Here is an 18,849-nt window from a genome sequence, read left to right on the forward strand (position 1 = left end):
AATAGACTGCCAGCCACACAAAACTCGACCAAAACCACCCACCTCCATAGCACCGTCACCATCCACCGCCCTTTTTGGAGAAGGGGGAACCGCATGAGCCCTTTTGGACTCCCTGAACTCCACCACTCTCTTTCCAATCCCTGTGGGCAGCCTCGAGACACTTCTGCCATCGTCGAGGACAAAACGCTGGCGATGAGATTTTAAAAGCCATTTAGAAAAACACCCTCAGACACAAAACAAATCCACAAAAATACCGACACGGATACCAGAGGATGCACCAACACCATCGCAAGATCACACACACGCAGCACACAGACACAAGTCAAACTCACACAGACACACAAATAGCAAACTCGAAAGCAGAGTAGAATAAACGCAAAGCTTACACAAAAGTGGCGTTAAAAATGATGCGGAAACACGATGTTCGTCAGTGGGAAAAGGGCACGAGGTGGCGCAAGAGGAGCATTATGGGCAACAGGGGGTTAAGAGAAGGCCGAGGACAACGTCGAGAATGAGCCTTCGAGGGAAAACCGCTGCTAAAACTTCACGCTTAAATATTTTTCACACCACATAGCGACAAGTTTGCGAAGACAGGCGGGCAAACAGCGAAAGAGACGGACGATTCACTGTAGGAAAGAGACGGAGCAAACGAGTGCGATGGAGAGGGGAAGGGTAAGTGAGGACTTCAGGACTTCAAAATGGCACGAAACCCCACGGAAGTGCGAGGAATTCGCGGACTGGAAAAGCTCCAAGGCAAATGCCAGAGCTAGAGGGGGAAAAGAGGAAGGACGACGAGAAAGGACGACGATGTTAAGTAGACGGTAAATGTCTAAATACCCTTTTTTGCCAGTGCCAAATGCCTGGCATTCCCACCGCAGACCGCAGATGACTTGACGAGTGAGCGGTTTTCGGTGGCAATTGCTGAATCCGTTCCTTGGACACCGACTGCTGATAACGATAGCCACGTGATTCCATGACGACATGTCCAAGGGGACACGTGAATATGACAAAATATCAAAATGTGAATCCGTGATTCCTTATTATATTATTAAAGCAGAAAACGCCTAAGGGAATGATCATTCCGTGATCATGTCGAACGATCATATTTTCTTTTTCTTTGAATTTTATTTTTTCTATTCGTCTTTAAGTAAAAAAGTGCATCATAAAATTGACCACTGATACCAAAGTAATGCAATTGCAGCTAACGAACTGAACTCAAAAGTTCGAAATTCAGTGAATGCTGAAATAATTGCCATGTCCCACTCAATTACAGTTTGCAGTTTACTAATTCTATATAGTATTCCCCAGAAATCAATATGCTCACTTCTTCGGTTCGTAGGGCAAACGAGTCGAGGACCGCAGATGCAGAGGATGAGGAAGGAAAGCGAGAACCCAAATCTAAACCGAAACACAATTGTTAGAAATTAAAAGGAAAACTTTAATCATACCCGCGGGCAGTCGCAGCAGCCAAGCGGGAAATGGGAAATGGGGCACGGGGGAGGTCCGTTTGCAACTGTCTGAGAATACAACGAAACTTTTCCAAGTTTCCGGTCGTGTGTACAATTTTCCGTGCTCATTTCCGCAGCCATTTCCTTCGGCACACTCACAGAAACACACATTCACAGTAGCACAATAGCTGTCCGAAAGGAAGCAGCAGCAGCAGGAGCAGTGGAAGGAAATTCGCCAAGTCGCTTGGCCTCGCACAATTGTTGTTCTAAGAACGAAAAGGACTTGCAGACAAACTTCCACTTGAGGTCAGCGGGTGGACGGGCGTTGAAAAGTGGCTGGATGCACAGCATACACATGTAGCGATTACTTCTCTCACTTGCCCCAAAAGAAAAAGGATCCAGCTAGAAAGTTAAGCTAGTCAGTGCACCTCCCTATATTACAGTACAACATTGAGAAGCTGAACACATTAAAAGAGATCTTTTGTGAAATCGACCACACATGGAGATACTACCATCTCCGAAGCTCCAAGTTCGTTGTAAATATTTAATACATTTCGCTACATCCGTAGTTTACATAACGGAGTCCCACTGTGGTTGCATCGGCTTCCGGACTATTCGGATAACTTTTTGCCGACTTCCTCTGCCGCTGACAGACGTCACGGGGGCGTGAGGCAGGGATCTAGGGGCTGGCACGAGATGAGATGGAGAACTGAATTTTTGCATGCTAGCAGGATGCTACGGTCCTGTCCTGTGTGCACAGTCAGTCAATCAATACGTCAGTTGGGCTCATCAAAAATTCCAATCACAAATTGGCAGAGAGTCGAGAGTCGGCCCCTACCCACAGCTTTCCCGGAGCTCCCGCTCCGTTTCCGCATTCCCCTTCCGATTTGGCTCCCCACTTTCCTCGCTTGATTTCCCACACTTCCTGCGAAATTGCGAGTCCGTGAGGCTGCGAGGTGGGCGCAAGTCAAGCGCAGGCCCAAGAGCAGGACCTCCACTCACTTGACTGACCCCCGGTTGGACACTGTCAGGGGATCGGGGGCAGCGATAGGTTGTCTGGGGGCGTAGGCAATAATGGCATTTAAATGCAGGGTCACGTATCAATTTACTTGGTTATTAGTTACGAGCCCTCGCTTCGGACTTGGCCACTGGTCAAAAGCAGTCCCTCTCTCTCTGACCTCCCTACCTGTCTCTATCTGGCATCCTAGAGTGCGTGTGTGTGTATGCGCTTCTGTGGTTGTGTGCACCCCTTTTTTGCCCCACTTGCCCTTTTGAACCGACGTACAAATCCGGGCTGAGCGCTCAGTTTGTTGCTCTTTTCGCCCGCTCATAACGGATATGGCTTTGTGCTAAACTGACAGCACAGCTCCGCACCTGACCCACAGTCACCGCACTAGGAACCACCCACTAAACCACCTAGAAAACCACCCAGCGAACCGCCTACCTCCCACTGCACCATGCCATTTCCCGACTGGAGAGCAGCCACAGTCAAAAGTATTTCACTTTTCAAGTTCTCGCTCTTGGTTCTCCGTGGTTGGGTCTCCTGCTCTCGGTGGATGCACCACCCTATAGTACCATAACCAAAACGAGCGCCACCCAAGCACCAACGAGAACGGACAGACCCCTTTTTGGTTGCAGTTCCGGGCTCAAGGAGCAACTGGCAGGCCATCTTCCATCCGAGCGAAACACACACGAATCGTGTGGCCAGGATACGAAGCCATTGTATCCTTATGCTGAGAGAAACAGAGTGAGGCAGAACGATTGTGGAAAAGAGACAGCTGCGGAGCGAGTGCTCTAGCTATGTGGATAGGTGCCGTGCCACAGCAGCAACATGCAATGTGCAACAGCAGCAGCAAGAGCAACAACGGCAGCTATGCCAGCGAAGCATTCGGCGATACACAGAGAAAGTAATCGGGATAACGTTGAATAGGAGACAAAGATTCTTTGATTTTGTTTCTAACAATCTGAGTGAACTATATTGCTCAATAAATGTACATTATACTCTAATGCTTACTTTTCCAAAAGATACTTAAAATCAAACTAAAGTTGTGTTCTTAAATATATATAATTATAATAGTGTGAAATTTCTTTCAGTGCGCCAAGGGCTGGCGAAAAAAATTAACATTTCCTGAATTCGGCTTTCCATCGATACCTTGACACAGGCATCAGAGCTTTGGGAACTGGTGCACTCACACGGACAGCAACACACACACTCACCCAAACACACACACACATGCAGAAGGAACCCTCGGCTGTAAAAAATATTCGCAGGAGAGGAGCACGAGCGGGAGCCATTTAGGGTGAGCAAGTGTATGGCGGCTGCCACAACAAATCCCTAAACAAGGGGACTTCCGACGTCGACACCCAGCGTCAATATTCCTAGACTCGTCCTCGTCCTCGACATCGTCCTCGGATTCTCCTCGTTTTCGTCCTTGCGAGTGGGTTTGCACCGCCCCCTCGAATCCTGCTGTTTCTGCCGCTGCATTCTGCATGTAGAGACGAATTTCCGGTCTAACCTCACAGCGCCCAAGCGGAAATGCAAGCGGATTAGCTTTTAGATTTATATACTAACAAACACCGATTAGACAGGTGGCCAGGGTGGCCATGGTGGCGAGTCCCGATCCCAGAGAGAAACGGAGAGGCCAATAGAGAGGGAATCCCGGAGAGAAATCGAGAGAAGTGTGCTCCGCTCTACGTGGGGCTACGAGAGATTTGGCTTGGTAATAACAGTGAGAAAGGGAGAAAAATGGAGAATCCTAGAGGGTGGGAGAGAACGGGGGCTTTCCAATTGGGAGAAATGGGGGAAAACACTCTCTACATTTCACCAGTCGGTTGGTAACCTTGTTTTTGTTGCTCCCGTCGCTTTTGGCATTGCATTTTAGTGTTTCCTGCTCGAAGTTCAAATGTGAGAATATTTTCAAATTTTCCTTCCCCTTTTCGCCCTACTCCGTACACCTGTCCCTTTTCTTTTCTCTGTACTGCTTTGGTGTTAATTTTTCAGATGCCAGCCAACGTTGGGTTATTTTCTAACTAATAGAGCGTGTCGAAAGTATTTTCCGGGCATTTTTTGCTGCTCGAATATTGGAGTGTTTGCAAAATTCCAGGTTGGAAAACAATTTGAAAATGTTATTGAAAAAAGCTGCTCATCATTTAAATACCACTTTTAATATCCCAAACAAAGGATACTTTGAATATATATGCGTATTCAACTAAAATTTTGTTATTAAAATGCTTCTCAAATAATATCGAAACACTTAAAAAGCACGCTGTAAAAACTTCATCCATCTGCTGTCGAGCAATTCATGTTCAGCTATGCTTCCCTCTGTGTACATCGTCAGTTTTCGTTATGATTAAACATTCAGTTGGCATGAGGCACCCAGAGGAACAACTTTCAGCTGCCAAGCTGCACAAATCACAACTCCCAGACTATTAGTCCGCGAATGTATGAAGATATAGATATAAACCATTTTTTGTGCGCTACTTGGGTCTTTTTGGCGCTCGAAGGCTTGCCACCTTAAAAATTGCAATGAAAGTCGTCGTCAAATTGTCATAAAAATGCGATAACTTTGCTTTGTGTTGTTCTGGGGTGTGGTTATTATTGTTGCTGTTGTTGCTTTTGTTTTATTGTTTTCTTTTTTTGTGTGTGTTTCGCCCCTCTTCCTCGTTTTTTCATCTTACGGAATTCGTGTTGTTCCTGTGGCTGGGGTGTTGTCGTTTTGCCAACTACGAGAGCCTGATAAATTTTTACGATGTTGCCATAACAATAAACCGAGCTTCGGCTGGCTCCGGCATTTCAGCGGCATGTGAAAAGCGCGCGCGGAAAATGCAGAACGTGAAAAACTAATAAAATCTGCTGCTACTGCTGCTGCTGCTGTTGGCAAGCTGCGAAACTTTTATGGCCAAACTACGCGCTCCATCAAAACGCAGCGCAAAAAAGGGGTAAGAACGGGTGAAAGGGGTTGAGTGTTCGGTGCAAATGTGAAAAGTGCACAAATAGCTCAGGTGCAGGGTCGGATAAGCGAGAAAGTCGTCAAAAGGGCGCTGATGCAGCGGGAGTTTCCCAGATCCCCATACCAGCACATAACCGGCTTTTGTGTCATCCATGGCAACGCCACCATTCCATCCACTTCCGACATTCTGAAAAGTTTTTAAAGTCCAAGAAAAAAGGAAAAACAACACAGTGTATGACAATGAACGATTATTTTTCATAACGGTGTTCAGCTTGATTGACAGAATCTGGAAGGCAACGAGAAGACTGCCATTTAAAAATTATCTCCAGATAAAGTTTAAGTGTACCGCAATAAAAATGCTTACAGGGTAACTCAGGGTTCTATTTCAAATTAAAAAATTAAAGGTCTGATTAAAAAAGTACCAAGTAAAGCAATATCTCGTGCGGAAGGATTTTCCAAAATCGTAGCATACATTGCGGGGCAATTTGTGATTGAGCCACCCAACCGCTGTTAATCAAACTCTTCGCTCAATTTCTCTAGTGCTGCAGATCAATCATGCAAGTCACGAACTCAGTGCCCATTTTACATGAACTTTTTTTCGGTTTAAGCCCGGGGCAAATGCCTACATGCATATATAAGGGTATGTACATGAGGATACAACCAAGTGGATGTCACCAAACCATGAAAATAGGCCTCTATTTTGGGGGGGCTGGAATTTGGTGGAGGGAGCAGGGCAGGCGGTAAGCCCCTTGTTTGGCTTTGGGATATTTTTGGATTTTGGTTTTGCAAATGGATTTATAACCCCTTGTGTGATTTTATAGGCCCTTAAGCCATTGTTCAAATAACCCGGCGTGCCAAGCCACCAATTCCTACTGGCACACCAACCCCTGTCAATCTGTCCACCCCCCACATATCCACATTGTTGACTGACTTGCAATCCTGGATTCATGGGAGGCGTATGCGTGTCCTTCTAATGATATTTGAGGAGCGGATGTGTATGTAAAACCAATAATAAGACGACCGCACCGGGGCCAGGGAACTAGGTGGTTGCAGAAGGCTAGAAGGATGATTGGATGGATGGACGGTTGGATAACAGGATGGCCGGATGGCAGGATGGTAGGATGGCCGGATGGCAGGATGGGTCATATTCCTGGATGGGCTGATGGCGGCTAGTCCATGGGAGGGCTCGTTCTGGCCGAATTGGTTAACAAGTGGTGCGTGTATCAATTCAATTGAATTTGCAAATGTTGTTGTTGCCCACTGATGCATGAAGGGCCCATGAATGCCCAGAAGCAGGATCCGCATCATTATCATCATCATCAGCTAACTGAAGTATTTTATGATATATCCCAATGCCCAATGCCACTTGATGTTTGTCTTTCGGTATCGGAGCAAAGGGAACGGATTCAAGGAAGCGGATTTACGCAGTTCGAGATTCAAATTTGGGGGTTGAAATACTTGCCAATACAGGCAGGAAAAGAATACGCAAAGGAATACAGAACTATTTGTATCTTCAGGCTCTCAGAAGTCTCTTCTGGTTTCCGTACACTGAACCACAAATTCTATTCTTTAGAAGAGCTAGTCGATAAAAATATGATAATCTACCTTAAAGATATTAGGAAATTAAGTTATTTATGAGCAGTCAATTATACAAATTAAGTATTAAGCAGTATACATACTTATATATATGCTGGTGGTGTTTTAATTTCTATCAATTTCAGAATCATTTTTTCAAGGGAATTATGTTTTTCTGTGCATTTCACCCCACCGCGAAACAATTTTAACACTTTTCCGCTTAAGCAGATGAGCGTTAATTAAAAAATCGTGAGGCGGCGCGGCGCAGCACAAAGGAAAAGTAAAGGAAGCGGTCAAAAATACCATGCAGAAAACAGCAACAACAGTCGGAAACAACGTGAGCGGGCAAAGCAATGGCAACAATTCAATTAAAATGCCAAAGGGGCCTCGTTGGCATGCAAAGTGCTCAGGGGAGCGAAATTAACCCCTATAAACTCGTAATATGCTCAAAATGATGCACTTAAAGACACATTAATCACATCGACAATTATTGCGGACGCATGCAGGCATTTGTGTGCGTGAGCGAACAAGAGGCGAAGTGGATACAACTGATAGAATGGGAGAGTGAAGAAAAGGAGCCGACACGTGCTCAAAAATAAACGGGGATTCCCCCAGTCCCCCAAAAGCGCTGATGTTAAGTACGGACAATTAACAAGAAAACCAACCACCATACAAATAACTTATTCCCGGCGTAGCACATAAAAATACGAGGGGGTTTAAAAAGTTGCCTTGAATTAATTAAAAATGCATTTAAGTAACTGAAACTATTCGTTGAGCAGAAACATGGAACATTAAAATTGCTAAGATGTTTTCCTTAAGACTTTCGGATCTACTCGGTTGCGTTTCTCTCAGTGTGCTCAAAAAGGACCCCAATGCACAAAGAATTGAAAGCATAAAAGCTTTCGTGTCGTCATTAAAAACTGTTTTTGCTAATTAAGTGCTCAATTGAGCATTCAATTTCTCACACACACACACAAAGGTGGGATGAGGTGGCGCAAATGAGAGGGGGGGTGCACGAGCAAACAACTGCGAAACAGGGTAAATACCCATCCGAGCAGAACAAAAGCCCAGAAACAGAAACCAAAGCAGAACCAAAAGCAGAAATATCAACAGCAAACAAGGTCCACAGCTTTAGACGCCTCTGCCTCTCCCCGACCCCCCTCTCCCCATGCTACATTCTTTACCTACGGCCAAGGCAAACGAAATGAAATGAACGAAAGTATAACAAAGTTGGTTTATTTGCTCAGTTAATGCAAAATGATTCCCCCGGGGAGAGGTGAGGGGGAATGAGGAGTGCAACCGCACGGTGGAGACTGCCTACAAGGAAATACAGTGTTACCAGCGTCTTAGAGCAAATAGCAGTATTGTTTCTTAACTGAATTCATATAATAAAACTTATAGTAATTAAATTATAATTGGTAAGCTTCTTGAAGTATATGTCTGTTTATTAAAAGCTTTAAGTTTCAAACGAACGAACTAACATTTATTGCCGTGTAGCAAAACAACCTAAAATATACGGCACAAAGGGGCGGGTAATAAAAATGAGTAAAGGAAAACACAAACAAAACCCGAGTCGACATAAGGGTAAACACGATTCAATAAAATTACGCTGAAAAGTATGCAACAGAAACAAGCAAACAAAGTGAAAGGCGAGTGGGTGGGTACGTGGGTGGTTGGGTGGTGGCGCTCGAAAGCCGGTCTGAGCTCATAAAGCAAACAGTTACTAGGCGCTGACGAAGAACTGAGTAAACTGGAAATGAATGCCAAAGCAAACGTGGCGAAAAAGAAAGTGCAAAACAACAAACAGCACGGAGAAATACAAAACCGAAACCGAAAAAAAAACCAAAGTGCGCCAAAGGAAGCGAAGAGAAAAAGTACTTAAAAAGCTCACAAGCAAATATTTATAACAGTAAATCACTTTGGCGCTGGCACACATACACAAACAGACGCGGAAAGAAAGAGGGGGCGAGGTGGAGCAAGTGAAAAGTGCAATAAAAGAAGCAACAACGGTACACTCGAAGAAAATAAAGCATATAGTAAAATTATTTATTCGAAAAGTTTGCAAAAAGATGTAATTAAGAATATATGGGTAAAGAAAACTTTGCTTTTCATTGAAAAATAATATTGTATTAATAAATGGTCAACTTAATAAAATTTCTGTAGTTCTAGTGAGTTCCAAATATATTGATGCATAGTTTCAGACACCTTTACAAGTGAATTACAAAAAGATTTATATTTACTCTAAAGTTATAGCTTTTTTTAGCAGCACCCCTTTTTTTCCCTGTGCACCTCGTGCTTCACAAATGTTATTGTACGTCTGTTTCTGTTGCCGTTTCGCAGCAAGGAGCAACTGGCAAATATTTAAATTCGTGCGCTAAGGCACACAATAAAAACGTAAACAAATACAAAGTAAATATGGCGGCGACAGAGGCAACAACAAGGAGCAACAAAAGTGAAACAAGAAAATCGCGCAGTTCGTGTCTTGGAGCTTTCCCCCCCTCTCTTTCTACAGCCCCCATTGCACCTGGGGGGTTGATAAAACTGCAAGTCGGGTCCTTAGTCGGGTCAAGTTTTTAATTAAATTTGGGACTGCAGTTTGTGCAACAATAAAGTAACGAACAACTAGCTGGGGAACCCAAAAAGTTTTCGTATAGCAAGTGACTGGGAAAAGGGAGTCAACAATAAGATTATCTTTTGGCATCAGCTTTTTGCCAGTCAATGGAGAGATCTCGTAAGCCCGGCTAATAGAAACCTTGTGCAATTTATGCGGCAGCAAAATATGCAATTTCAATCTGGAAAACTTTGTGCAAATAAATGCATTTCATTTTTATCGAATTGAGGCAAATGAAAATATTTTTACTGCTCTGCAATTGTCGGAAATAAATCGATGACTACAAATTGAATGGGAAAATACAGAAATTGTTACGGCTAACTCGATGTTCCGGCCGAAATCGAACAAAAGAAAAGCACAGTGGGTGCCAATGGGAATGAACTACCGGACAGTAGCCTCAAATAAATATGTTTAACCAAATTGCTAACCGACAACAGCCCCCTTGAAGGGCTGAAAAAAGGACGAGTCAGGCGTAACATATTTATTGACATTGCGGTTGCCGGACCGAGAACCCGAAACCCAGATCCCACACCCAGAACCAGGACCAGGACCAAGCCCAATCCCAAACCCGTATCCGGACACACATTGGATTTCAGTTAGCAGTTAGCTGGCAAGCAACCACCGCCACCACCACCACTAACCAGTGACACAAGGGCCACAAGACCCACGATACCTCGCACCCGGCGTCCGGATCCCCAGAAACCACCGAATGAGTGGCACTTGCAAGTGTGGTGTTTATGTTCCATACATCAAGGGTTTATGGGCTAAACGTTTATGTGTCTGGCAACAACAAGCTTTTAAAGGGTTTCCATACACTCAGCAGCACATAAACAGGACAAATACTCTAGCCTGAACTAAAAATATACAAATTAATTAAAATAAATAAGAGATATTCCATTTTTAAGAAATGAGAGAATACTTTAATTCAATGTGATCGACTAACTCTGGAACTAACTACTTACAAGGCCAATTAAAATGGTTTCGGTTACCCAGGCTCCACTGTACACACTAGCCCATGTGCTGGGTGGGGCACTAAGAGTCAATGCCGAAGTTTGCCTTGGTAGCGCCACTTGAAATTTCACTTACATCCACACGGAATGCCTTTATGTGCGACTGTGTGCGTGCGAGTTGACGTTGCACACTTCGTTGACTCCCAAAAGACGCCCACACTCAAACGGTTGACCTCAGACGTCAACCCGCCCATGCGCCCGACCCGGTGTGGGAGAAGGGGGAAATCGGGTGGCGGGCTAACGTATTACAAAATGTATTTTATCTTCATCGATTGGCAGAATTTATATGTTTTTTCATGCCACATCAGCGCTTTATGTGAGCTGCACGGACGAAGGAGGAATGGCACAAAGGAATCCCCCTAAGTGAGTTGAGGTTATGTGCTGACAGCCACGAGCACCACCATATGCATATATCTTTCGGATGGGGCGGATGGAGTGGGTGTGTGGGATAAATCAGCTGCTGCTAGCAGATAATGATGATTACAAAGGGATGAAGTTGTAAGACTGCGCTGCCAACAAAGATGTAAAGCGTGTTGCTCGAAATGGAAAATGTCCTGTCGAAATGGGCAAGACAGTAAACCGTTTTAACACGCAACTCAATTGCCAGAATTTGTAGCTGTTTAAAGCAGGGATATTTTAAGTATTCCTTATTTTGAACGTCAATTTATTGCAAATACAACGAAAAAGAAAAATACGTAAAAAAGCTGACCAATTTTCCTCCAATTTGACAAAGTTCGCAGGAATTCAAAGCGAAAATCCACCCACCGTATATTGAATATTCAAGGAGTAGGAAAATCACCATAATCTAGGACTAGAAGTCAATTTTACTTTGCATAACTCCCCTCGAATGTACATCATGTCCCATTCGTCTGCACATCAGCTCCGCTGTCTGCAATCATGTTTGCCAATTATGCAAATGACGATGCGACCCATTGTGCCGCCACTGTGGGTCCAAACCGAGTAAATACTCTCCAAACACTTGGCTTCGTGTTTACCACAATTTACTGCGACTCGAGTCAGCAGAGCTGTAGCAAAAATAAATGCAGTGCACATTTTTGCCCACAATTTCCTGGAAGTTTCAAGTTTGTGAAAGAGGGGGGTGGGCGGCTTCTGGGTTTCAGGGGGCGAGCACAATAAAGTGAAAAGGCGCAGGAAGGGTCGGGGCTTAGGTCGTAGCTTGCCACAAGCCAAATATGTCTGTGTCTGGGCCCGGTTTTCAACTCCGAACCCCGAACCCCCTCCTCAAACCACACCCCTGCCCACTACGCTGTCTCGTTCACACTTTTATTTCGGTCTCGTCCTGTCATTCGTGTCTGGAAAGTGTGGCAATAAAAAGGATAATGTAACTGTTATTCTACGCAAAACGGAAACGAAGGCGGGCGAAGGGGATGGGTTGAGGTTGGCTTGGGGTGGGCTGCGGTGCGGTGGCAAGTGCTTGAAATATTTTTGTGGCAAAGGTGGCAACTTGGGCAACAACAAGATGTGGCTAAAGTAAAAAGCACAACCAAAGGCGGCAAAAACAGAACTGTGGCCCGAGTGGGGTTGCTGTAGCCAAGCTGGATCCTTGCTGAGTTACTGACTGAACAAGTGGCAGCGAGGAAACGGCTGTCAGTCAAACGAAGAGGGAAGGGAAAATACTGGGGGGTGGTGCCACTGCGCTGTAGGTGGAGTGGAAAACCCAACCCAATTTGGTCGGGTAAAAAACCATTCCGAGAGCGAACGATACGATACGAAACGAAACGCAACGAAACGAGACGAGCCAAAGTGCCAAAGAGCGAAGCCGGAAAATTGTGTGGAAATTTGAGCTTCTTTTGAAATTGAGGCCGGAAATGACACCCACACAACCCACTGTGCAGAGCGAGACGGCCAAAGAGGATGTGAGCGGGAGAGGGAGAGTGCGACGACGTCTGTTGTTGTGTTAAACAAAATGTTTGCGGGTGCAATAAGCGTAAATTCAGTGGTTTTATGTTTACTTATTCAACTCCTCAACCACCCAACCACCATGGGGCATAACTTCGTTTTATTGGCAGCCCAGGGGCGGGTTGGTCGGGTTGCCCGTGGAGGTCTGTGTGGAGCGGAGTAGAGTGCGGAGGTGGCTTGAAGTTCTCCCCTCTTTCCGGGCGGTAATATACTTTTTGCAAATCGATGCCAACTCCTTAAACGGTGTGTGCGGTGGTGAGGAGGGTATCCCTGGGGAAACCGGCTACAGTGGGTGTACATGGGCACAGGAAGCGTGTGGCATGTTGAATGGTCTTGAGTGTTTTCGTATGGTTGACAGGATAACACGGAGTAATTCAATTCGAAATACTTTATGCTGTTGCTTTTATTATTTGTGCTTGCTTGCTCGCTCGCTCGGTCGTTCATTTTCGTTTTCGTCCTCATGCTCCTTTTCCTTTGGGGGATTGCTGTTGTCGGAAGTGGCATTTGTAGGTGGTTTTCAGTGGGTGGCTGGGGTTCACTTGGAATGGTGGGTGGGCTGCATAAAAATTCGTGTGCAATGTTATACACCCACACACACTAGTACACAAGGAGACCGTCTGTGAGCTTGTGGTTTCTGTGTTTATTTATTTTTATGATGTTTCCTTTTTGGCATTTTATTGAAGAAGTTTACCGACGCCATTGCTGCTGCATAAATAAGCGAGGAAAGGGGGCGAAAGCACTCGCTTCCACACCCCCAGCCCCATTGCAATTCATAAAAAATCAATATTTATTACAACAGCTAGTACATGGAAACCTCCTTGTGGTCCCAGCTTGTTATTGGGCATTTAATCAGTTGATTTCTTATTCAGGTTGAAGTTTCCTCTCCATTCGAATTGGGGAAATGCAATTAGAGAAGCTTTTGCTGAGATTTTTCCGAGTGTGCGGTGCGTATTCATGTGGGATTAAGGACACTCGAGTGCCAGTGGCGATATATGATATATACCGAAAAATTGAATTTGAGGAAAAGACAAATGTGTTTGAATGTACAATGGACAAGCTTGAAAATATGCCTTTCTTTGAGTAACAAAAATGTTTCCATATTTCCTAAATGCCCTCAAATTAAATCAGCATAAAAGAGTTCAAAACCAAAAATTTAAACTTCTTAACACGATGCATGTGGGTATTAACCCATGTGATGCAGGTGATAAAGAAATGATGAAGCAGCATTTTTATGAATTCCACATAAAGTGCTTTGGAATGGCTACCTTCGTGCAATTTCGCATATGCAGAGCACTGTGAAATCAGTTTAAATGCAAAAACAGAAAGCCATAACACAGATTCCCCACAAATGCTCAACTGTTTTTGAGCAAAAATGCAAATAATCTCCGAACCGGACAAGTGCCTTCGCCACCCGAACCATTGACCAATGTTCTTCTCTGGATGGCTAAGCAAGCCCGGCTCAGGCTATTATTGGACTGTCCGAGCAAAGCGGCCAACGCCGAACACTTATAGTTAAGTGAAACCAATTGAAATTTATTGACGCGAATTGGGTTTCACTTGAACCTGCTAACCCCGGGGCGCTGGCTTGACGTTTCGCATTACCAGAATACCGAAGGAGGAGCGAAATCGGATAGGCTTCCCCCGCCGAAAGAGGAGTCACTTACCTTCTTTTGACTTGTCGTACTGCTTGGGCGATGTGGTCTTTTTTCCTGGCACGGGCCGCATGGCATTGTTGATGTGCTGGGGGCGAGAATTGGCACATGGACAGGGGTCAGATTGCATTGTCCAGCTACTGGAATACACAGATACTCACAATGCGATCGGAGCGCTCGCCGCAGGGCAAGCGGGCCACTGCGGACTCGGGACTGTCCTCCGGCGGAGGCGGTTGGGGCACCCAGTTGTAGGCCCGCCTGGATATGGGCACTCCGAAGCGATCGTGCTGTGAGGCTTGTTGTCTATAAAGAATAAATATAATTATTAAGATAGGCATCTAACAAGTGCGAGTTTGTTTTCACTTTCATAACGAATATAAGGTTTATGACAACTTTTATGGTAAGCCTATTACCCACTTCTTTTATCAGTGATGCTAACCAGTATTTATCCAAACAGAACTGCTTTTTCTTGCTATCAACATGATTCTCCTAATGATTCAACAATATTTAGCTTACTTCAATAAAGAAAAATACTAATCTAAAGGAAACAATAAAAGCTGTCTTTATAACATATAAGACTAATATGCATAAAAGTATATTACAGACTTTTGCAAACACAGATAAGTTTGTTTTAAGAAGCTTTTGATCTAGACTAACTAAACTATTGCTTTCCTGAATTTTATAGGTAACCAACTAAAGTATGTAGTATCTTTTTTAGAAGTTACAAGTGGAGCACTGCTTTCTGTTCAGTTTCCTACCTTAAGCTCTCGTAGCAGTCCAGACAGACGACCGCGTATTCTCCGTTTTCCAGCAGCAGGCCGTCGTCGCTCTTCTGGTGCTTCACAAAGGGAAACTCGTTGACGGGTAACGCCCGAACTCTTTTCCGATAAGTCGTAATGCCGCACAGGTGACAGTTGTAATCGTGCCAATTGTATTTACGATCCGCTGGGTTCACGCTGGGACTTTGCGCCTCATACCTGCAAAAAAGTGGAGCACATTAATGACTATTTCATTATTTGGTATTAAAATTGTAAACTTACTTTCGCCACTGATTCAACATGGAATGGTAACAAAAGGTGCAAACCAACGCCGAATTGTTTCTTAACTGCTCCGCATTGGGAAGTGAATTGTGTTTGAGCAACAGTGGGAAATAAGGACGCGAACCCTGAATAATAAAGAGAGTCAGGTTACACATATGTTAGGAACTATAAAAACATTCGACATTTCGATCTATTTTCCTGTTGAAATCTGACTATCACCCAAGTACCCCAAAACAAATCTTAATACTCTATTAAAAATGTTAATTTGTTATGAATGAACGTTATCTAAAACCAACTGTATTTATATGGTGTAATATTCATATAAAATTGGAAAAGGGCTTGGCTTATCAGTAAACGTACGGTAAGAGATTACTATACATAACAAATCGCGTAAATACAATGAGTCTTAAATTGTTTGGATGACGTACAAACTGAAATAAAACATTAATACCCTAGCTGGTTTTTATAGTTATACATTTTAAACTCCTGAGATATGTGAAAATTAGTCCCTAGCCCTTTCAATAGCTTTTTACACCAAGTGGATAAGTCTTTACATCCTATTCTATATCATTCCCACTTAACTTATATGACTAAGTGCAACGCTCTTTAAGCATCCTTTTTAACTATCTTATCTCTATAGCCCTCCTCGATGAAGGTACCTCTTTACTGGCATAGAGCACTCTGGCTAACGTTAGGTCCGAGTGCAGGCCGCAAAGATAGCAGTAGATTGATGTGCTGGCAGGCGTCGAGGATGATATGGATGGTGTGGAGGGCGGAGTGTTGATACTCATGGCGCCGTGACGAGATCCGTTTGGTGAACTGGAGGTCAGCATGGGCGAGGGAATGTTGTATCTGCAAGTGGAGAGCACCAGTTAGAAACGTACACGTACAGATCAATGACAATAATATGGATAACCTTCTGTGCTCGAGGGGAACCCGTTCTGCATCCATTGTCTCCCACTGACTGGCCAAGTAATCCTTGCAGTCCTTGCAGGCCAGCACGCGATTGCTGTTAAGTTCGTTGTTGTTGTTATTATTGTTGTTATTGGTATTATTATTATTGTTGTTGTTGGTTACGGCGTTGGCCTTGAGACAGGGAAAGTGCATGGCGTGGGAGTTCATATGCTCGGCACTAGTGGACAGCCAATCCATTTTGTTTGACGGGCACAGCACTTTACAAATGGAGCAACTGCAAGAAGAAAACGATAGCATTAGATATAGGTGTATTAATAACAATAATTTACTTACGGATACTGGCCGTGTCCATTTTCGATGACTCCTTGGCTGGAACTCGGCGAATTGGGACGCGAATCGCTGCGACGAATTTGTTTGAGGTCGCGTGCCGTGTTTGAGTTGGAATTGTTCGAGTTCGTCTCGTAGGGCTATAAATAATGGAATGAAAATTAAAACATACAGATTGTATTAGCTATTTTTGTGTTCGTTCTAAGAATATCAGGCACACGCGATTGGCCTCAGCGAATGCCAGCTGCCTTGGCGATCCGCAAAGACTAACTTCGAACCTATCTAATCAGCTAAAGTCCAACCAAATTTTATTAAATATTTTTTTACAATTGATTTGCTATTCAAGGAGTAGGCACTCGACTATGACTGGCGATCGACTAGTTTTGCTTTCGGCTTTTGCCGTAAAAACCGATTCGATCCAGTTCGAACCAGTGGGTATCACTTATCTCCCTTCGTTTTGCGACTTATATTTCGAGGGCGAGAGCGAATACCGCTCCAAAACCATAGGCTTTCTTATCGCAGTCCGTTTAGGACTAATTAGATGGTTTTGGGTTACAACTACTGATATCAATGATTACTGCAGTTCAGAGTTGAAGTCTATTTGGTTTTTTTTATTTGTTCACTTATGCCGAACATGACTTGGCACCAATTAGATGATGTATGTCAACAATGTCCGTATTTGAATATAATTTGCTTTTCAAGGGCCCTTCAAGTCGAACAGGAATTCTCTTCTGTTCTTTGGTCTTCGAAAACTATGGGGTCGTGATCACTTGAATCAATTGTGGGTAGAACAGCAAACAAAGAGGTTAATTATATTGGTTAAATCAAACATTATGGTTTTGCCATCGACGAACTGATTATTCGGAAATTTTAAAAGCGTATTTGGACATTCGGTATTTATCAGCCTTTATTGATATTTACTACTCAAGAAAGTTAAATGACTCGGCTCAGCGAGACGGCAGTTGTTTGCTTAATACATTTACAACCTTTAAAATTTTACTATCTGAGGAAGGACGGCAATGATAGTCACCAGATATGGATCCTACTTCTATCGTGTGTTGCCAAGCCAAACATTTGCAATTCAAAGTCCCGAGACCGTAATGCAAATAATGCCGAGTCGAGTCCCATGAAAATGAAAACCGAAATCAACAAATAAGACAATGCAAATGTAAACAAATGAATTGTTTAAATATCGAGTTACTGTTGGTGTTGTTTTTATTGTCGCTGGCGTATTGATAAATATTTGCATTTATCTATATTTAATTTCGTATTTTGTGCCTCAGTTTACTGTTTCTTTATGCAAGAAAACGAGTTTCGAAAACTCTGCTCGATTGTGCAATGACCTGAATAAACTTAGAATAAGCGCGGGCTTTCGTATATGATGGGTACACCCATGTTGAATTCGTACATACAGATATGGAAAATAGAGCAAATGCCAGACACCTGTTCAAAGATAAATTATTGTGTTGGAATTTTTCCCATTTTTCCGAACCACATGCTTAACATACAGATGACTACTGTTTAATCAAAGCCGAAACCGACACATGAAGAAACATTTCGCAATTGCTTAGAAACATTGAGATCATTTCGTGTATTATTCGTGTATTCAAGTCAATCAACTCTGTCAAGGCTGCAGACATGCCTGAAATCTCAAAAAATAAGTATAATGTATGTAGAAAGAAGCTTTTGACACAATGCTGTTGGGCCAATATAAATAATGACTAGGGGCCACACAGGAAACAATCTAACAAAACTAAAACCAGCAAAACGAAACCGTAAATCAAGCAGAAAAAACTTTAAGACAAATTAAGCCATACAAATAGTCAACAAACATTGGCATATTAAACAAAAGTATTTCACTATACACGATCGTATAAAATAAACATAAATCCCAAGAATAAACGCATGCGAATATGAAGAGTAAATTTAAGAAGATGGTAATAATTTATGAGCCAGGCGACGACAAGTCTTTCAATTGTCTGCTGCGAAACGCGCAAAAATTTCAAATTAGAATTGGGGGAAAAAGAGAAGAATGCGACAGCAGAATTTAAAACAAAATAAACAAAACTAAGACGCTTCGAGAGCAACAAGAAGAATAACAACAGCCGGCTATAAATAAAAAGCGTTTAAGTAGAATTAAGCAAAAAGCAGACAAGTAAACCGGTTCGAGGCAGATGCCTTAAGCTGACACAAAAAAACCGACTCTGACTCGACCAAGTTTACCCAGTTTTTATTGCCCCCGCATATGTGCCGTCTTATTTAGACGATAATTTCGTTTGGGTCCCCCCTCTGCCACACTCGCACTTGCTCTATATTTGTTTGCTCTTCTCCGGAGGAGCAGAGGAGCAGAGGAGGCACATGCACGGTTGCCGTGGGCAATGAACAGGGGTTCCGGCTATCT

The 18,849-nt window shown here is 43.6% G+C and overlaps 1 protein-coding gene across 5 annotated transcripts in view; it reads right to left on the reverse strand.

Annotated features, from left to right (window-relative positions):
• LOC6615533 (stress response protein NST1) overlaps positions 1 to 18,849 on the reverse strand; it is a 64,212-nt gene that overhangs the window by 22,816 nt on the left and 22,547 nt on the right. For all 5 annotated transcript variants that reach the window (XM_032714932.1, XM_032714930.1, XM_032714931.1 and 2 more), the window contains 7 exons: positions 16,455 to 16,588; positions 16,123 to 16,395; positions 15,866 to 16,058; positions 15,207 to 15,331; positions 14,925 to 15,143; positions 14,328 to 14,469; positions 14,179 to 14,254 (listed from right to left, as the gene is read on the reverse strand). In XM_032714932.1, coding sequence (XP_032570823.1) covers positions 14,179 to 14,254; positions 14,328 to 14,469; positions 14,925 to 15,143; positions 15,207 to 15,331; positions 15,866 to 16,058; positions 16,123 to 16,395; positions 16,455 to 16,588 — 1,162 coding nt within the window. The remainder of the gene's footprint in view (positions 1 to 14,178; positions 14,255 to 14,327; positions 14,470 to 14,924; positions 15,144 to 15,206; positions 15,332 to 15,865; positions 16,059 to 16,122; positions 16,396 to 16,454; positions 16,589 to 18,849) is intronic.

This window comes from Drosophila sechellia, chromosome 2R (assembly GCF_004382195.2).
Source record: "Drosophila sechellia strain sech25 chromosome 2R, ASM438219v1, whole genome shotgun sequence".
NCBI lineage: Eukaryota > Metazoa > Arthropoda > Insecta > Diptera > Drosophilidae > Drosophila > Drosophila sechellia.